The sequence below is a fragment of the Caenorhabditis briggsae genome (genome assembly GCF_000004555.2).
Source record: "Caenorhabditis briggsae complete genome, chrIV, whole genome shotgun sequence".
Classification (NCBI taxonomy): Eukaryota; Metazoa; Nematoda; class Chromadorea; order Rhabditida; family Rhabditidae; genus Caenorhabditis; species Caenorhabditis briggsae.
Window position 1 is genome coordinate 15,668,613 of NC_013487.2, and position 5,601 is coordinate 15,674,213.

The following is a 5,601-nucleotide window of genomic DNA, read 5'->3' on the forward strand; positions in this document are numbered from 1 at the left end:
GAAACTCGATTCTTGAACTTGATTTTCCACATTTTAATGCACCAAAAGTAGACATTTCTTCATTTTCTGTTTATCCAAATGTCCGGATGTCCACGCCAAAAGTTGAAACACTTGTTAGAAGAGGGGGGGGGGGGTGTTCCCACTCTGCTAACTCATTGTATCTCTGTTTCTTTCTCTGCGTCTCTCTCCCTCTCCCTCTCTCTTCTCATTACTTTACACACACCTCCCCAAACCCTTCTTCTTCTTCTTCTTCTCCGCTCGATAAAATCACTTGTGCTGTCTGCGTCTCTCACCCCCTCTACACTCTCTCGCTGCCTCTACATTTTTCGAATCGAATTGTGATTCTTCGATTGGAAGGAAGGGGACCCCCTTGACTTTCTTCTTCTTCTTCTTCTTTTCCGATGTCCTTGGAGATTCCTTTCTTTTTGTCTCTCTGCGTCTCTCACTCTCTCACTCTCTCTTACTGTGCCTGTGGTATAGGTATTGTATAGACACTATTTGTGTGTTCTTTTCCATATTTCGAAACTTTTTTTGTTTCTTTTTTTATTTTTTTTTTGAATATAAGCTCCGCCCACTTTTAGGGTTCCTGAAGAATCGATCCCTAGAGTTAAGATTTTTGAAATTTGTTGAAATTTCGAAATTTCTGAATTTCTGAATTTCCGAGTTTCCGAATTTCTGAATTTTTGGAATTTCTGAATTTCTGAATTTCTGAATTTCCAAATTTCTGAATTTCTGAATTTTCGAATTTCTGAATTTCTGAATTTCTGAATTTCTGAATTTCTGAATTTTTGGTTTTTCTGAATTTCTGAATTTCTGAATTTTTGGAATTTCTGAGTTTCTGAATTTCCGAATTTCTGAATTTCTGAATTTCTGAATTTCTGAATTTCTGAATTTCCGAATTTCTGAATTTCTGAATTTCTGAATTTCTGAATTTTTGGAATTTCTGAGTTTCTGAATTTCCGAATTTCTGAATTTCTGAATTTCTGAATTTCTGAATTTCTGAATTTCTGAATTTCCGAATTTCTGAATTTCTGAATTTCTGAATTTTTGGAATTTCTGAATTTCCGAATTTCTGAATTTCTGAATTTCTGAATTTCTGAATTTCTGAATTTCTGAATTTCTGAATTTCTGAATTTCTGAATTTCTGAATTTCTGAATTTCTGAATTTCTGAATTTCTGAATTTCTGAATTTCTGAATTTCTGAATTTTTGGAATTTCTGAATTTCTGAGTTTCTGAATTTCCGAATCTGAATTTCCGAATTTCTGAATTTCTGAATTTCTGAATTTCTGAATTTTTGGAATTTCTGAATTTCTGAATTTCTGAATCACCCCCCCCCTTCCAATCTCCAAGTACGTACTACTTAACCAAAAAGAAGACGAATTTTCCGGTTTTTTTTTCTGGGTCAAACCGCAAAAACGTTTTTAACCACTAGTATGAGAAACATACTTAACTTTTAAGTTGAGAGGTTTATCCCTTTTTTGGGAAAAATCGAAAAGTTTCAAAAAAAAATTTTTTTTTTAATAAAAAATTTTTTTAAAACAATTTTTTAAAATTGAAAGTTCTGAATTTCTAAGCTTCTTTAAATGCAATTTTTTTCGTTTCCTATATTTTTCAATTTCCAGCCATATTTCAGCCATTTTTAATGCTGAAAATTGATTTTTCCTCTAGAACGCCACCCGGACCGTTTACTTTGAGCCTATATATCTCACTTCTTTTGAAAGATATCAAAAAGTTGTCAACTGATAAAATGTTTATTATAATATCAGCAACATTTTGTTAGTTGATCACTTTTTGATATCTTTTACAGGAAATGAGATAAATGGGCTCAAAGTTAAAAGTTATTTTCCCCCATTTTTTGGTCATTTTCCCATCTTTTTCCACCCCCCCCCCCCCAAATTGATAAAAAATGATAAGAACTGTGTGTGTGTTATCACATCACACATTAAACAAATGTAGGTCAGAACACACTCTATCGTTTCCGCCCGGTTTTTATTGATTTTTGATTTTAAAAAAATTTCAAAAAATTCAAATTTTACAGGATTTCCCGCCAAGCCATCCATCCAATATAGATAGATAGGATTCTACAGTACACCTCAAATGAATGAAAAATAGGCCATGAAATGCTCAAATTTCCTCAATTTTTCCTCTTATTATTGCCTTTATTGCTGAGCAATCGGGTCCTGGCGGCGGCTAAAAACAGCAACAATGTGTACTCGATCGATGATAATCTCGTTTTTGAAAATCCCAGTCAAAATGGACAGGAGGTCTTTGAGAAAATGGTAAGTCTTTGATTTTTGGAAATTTTAGAAATTCCAAAAAAAAATTTTTGTACCAAAAAAATTTTTCCCGGTTTTTTTTTTGCTGAAAATGGCCATTTTAGTTGAAAATCGAAAATTTCAGCATTTTCAGCCTGAAAAACTAGTCCGGAATCCTAAAAATTCGCCTAAAAAAGATTAAGAATGACCTAAATCCGAATTTCGGGGTTCCTGGGTTACTGTAGCTCTTGTTGAGCAGAAAACTGGGAAAAGGAGCTATTGGAGAGATTTGAAACTTGTAAATTTGAATTTCCCGCGTTTTACACCCCGGAAAATTGAAATTGTGAGATTTTAAAAAATTCAAAATTGTTGAAAAATAAAATTTCAAAAAAAGTTTTTCAAAATTTTCATAAAACTCGAGTTTTCGCGAAAAATAACTGGTAAAACTTGAAACTTTTATATAACAAGTATCAAATTATTGTTTGACTCGTTGAGAGCTTCAAAATGAGCCTAAACACGGCTAGGCTCCGCCCACTTTGATTTTTCAGGCGCGTCGCGGTCGTGCGTCGCGTGTCTAGGTGAAATTTCAAAATGGGCGGAGCCTAGTCGAGTTTGGGCTCGTTTCAAAGCTCTTGATGAGCTAAATGCAAATTTGACATCAAAATACAAACATTTGGAGAATGTTGGGAAATTTAGAGAATTTGAAAAAAATATTTTTTTTTTGAAAATATTGAACATTTGAATTTTTGAAATTCGCACGATGATATCCAGGTTTAACAGTTTTTAATAGATTTTGCTCATCGAGTGCTTCAAAATGAGCCCAAACACGGCTAAGCTCCTCCCACTTTGAAATTTCAACAAAGCACGCGACGCACGACCGCGACGCGTCTGAAAAACCAAAGTACGCGGAGCCTAGTCGTGTTTGGGCTCATTTTAAAGCTTGTAAAGTTCTGAGTATTAATTTGATATAAAAATAAATAATTTTGAATCCGGAAACTCAAAATTTCGATTTTTTGGAAAAAAAATTTCCAAAAATCCAGAATTAAAAAAAATTTCCAGGCTATCGATCCATCAACAACACGGGTATTCGTCGGCGCGGTCAATGGTCTCTACGATTTGACGAGTGACGATTTGACGGTCCGTCGACACGTACAAACGGGTCCACAAGACGATTCGCCACTTTGTAGAGGTAGGAATCTGAATTTTTTTGAATTTTGCGATTTGGCGCCAAAATTGAATATTTTGAACAAATATGAACTAAAATTAACTGAACCCTTCTTGCAAAGAAAAAACGTGCACTTGCGCTCTATGGAACACCCAAATTTAAAAGAAACCTTTAAATCCATCTGTGTGTCTGTTTGTCCAAAATTGAAAATTCCCATGGGACCCTTTTCCCATGGACCCTAAAACTTGCATACATTCAACACAAATGAGTGGTCCATTTTGATTTCCTAGAGAGTCAAGAAATGACAAATTAGGGGGGGGGGCGGGAGGGTCCCCCTAATTACCATAATCCTCTTTTGAGGTCCTTATAAGGGGAAGGGGGTCTTCCCCTTCTTCTGATTCTCTCTATCGATGTCTTCTAAATCAGAAGACGTCGGAAACACACTTGTCATCTCTCTCACTTGGAAATACATAAAAGAGGGATTTAGATTTTGAAGTATGCCGCGCCTGCCTGCCCGGTATAAGTGGGTGTCCCCTATTGTATTAGTATTAAACTGACAAAAAATAGATGAGATTATTATAAAAGGGATGTATAATCGAAAAATATAGAAAATTGGAGAACAATTGAGCTCAAACGAGCTAAATAGGAGCTAAATACGAGAAACAACCGGTCCTACCCAGAAATAGATTTATAACTTTTTTCAAAATACATATTTTTAGACAAAATAAATTGGATATGACAGAAAAACATAAGAGCTACAAAATGATATTAATTGAATTATTGTAGCTTGTCAAAAAGCAAAGTTATGAGCAAAATACCATAAGAATGACCTCCCCCCTCTCCCCTTCTCCCTAGCTTTTAGTCAAGTTTGAGCTAATTTATCTAGGCTACTGTAAGAGATACGAAAAAGTAGTCAACTAATAAAATGTTTATCATATTATCAGTAACGTTTTATCAGTTGTCCGCTTTTTGATTTCTTTTACAGGAACGGAGATATCTGGGCTCAAAGTGGACAAGCGACTTCTACCAAAATCACAAAATCCAGTGATAAAAAAGGCGTCTACTTTAAGATGACTTATCTCGGTTACTGTGAGAGATATAAAAAAGTGGTCAACTGATAAAATGTTCATCATGTTATCAGCAACATTTTATCAGTTAACAACTTATTGATATCTCTTACAAAAAATGAGATACATGGGCTCAAATTTGAGAGGTGGGGGGAGGCGGCTCATTCCATTAGCGTGGGGATTTCTCTTGAACCCCATTTTATTGGGCTTGTTACTTTTTTCATAGACAATATACAGTAACTCAAATAATACCATTTTGTAGAACTCTTTAAGTTCTATCAACCCCATTTTATTTGGTCCAAAAATATTGAGTTTGAAAGAAGTTATGGGTTTTGGCCCGCCGTTGGTCCGTTTTTGGTCCGTTTTAGGGCAGAATGAGCAGAAAATGACCTGGAAACAGACGAATATTAAAAAACATGTTTCAAAAATTGTTTGATGGGACATTGAAATAATAAAACTGCTGAAAATTAGCTTAAAATTGAAGAGAAATGGTTCAAAATGACTGAAAATCGGTCTAAAAGACTCTAAAATTGATGTCAATGAACCTAAACGCGCCAACTTTCATATTTTGAGAGGTTCTGCAACTACAGTAACCCAAAATCATATTTTCCAGATGCTCGAAACCGTGAAGACTGTCGCCATCAACTGTCTCGAACGAATTCCCACACGAAAGCCCTCGCCGTCTATGATAAATCATCGAAACTGATAGAGTGCAGTAATTTGTATCAGGTACAGTAATCCTAGCAAAGATTACTGTAGTTTTGAACTCAAATTTAAATTCCAGGGTCGCTGCCGTCTCAGAAACCTGCACAACATCTCTGAAGTCATCTCGGAAGCCATCGAACCACGCGTCTCCAATGACACGTCATCATCTGTGGTCATTTTTGTGGGTCAAGGACCTGCGAATCTAACCACGGACCCGGTACTGTATGTTGGTGCGACTATTGGCAGTGGGGTACGTTTTTTTTTGGCAAAAAATTGGAGAAAAATGAGCCATTTTTGAAATTCAATATTTTTCTAAATTTCAAATTACACCCCAAAACCTGGAAATTTTGAGAAACTAACGCTGTAATCACACTCAGCTTGAAACGAGCTTTAAAATGAGCCCAAACA

General features: G+C 35.4%; 1 protein-coding gene across 1 annotated transcript in view; it reads left to right on the forward strand.

Moving 5' to 3' along the window:
* Positions 1-2,121: 2,121 nt before the first annotated feature.
* Cbr-plx-1 overlaps positions 2,122-5,601 on the forward strand; it is a gene marked incomplete at both ends in the record, with an annotated part of 20,667 nt that continues 17,187 nt past the window's right edge. Inside the window, 4 exons of the mRNA XM_045236286.1 lie at positions 2,122-2,280; positions 3,316-3,445; positions 5,102-5,217; positions 5,273-5,443. Coding sequence (XP_045095281.1) covers positions 2,122-2,280; positions 3,316-3,445; positions 5,102-5,217; positions 5,273-5,443 — 576 coding nt within the window. The remainder of the gene's footprint in view (positions 2,281-3,315; positions 3,446-5,101; positions 5,218-5,272; positions 5,444-5,601) is intronic.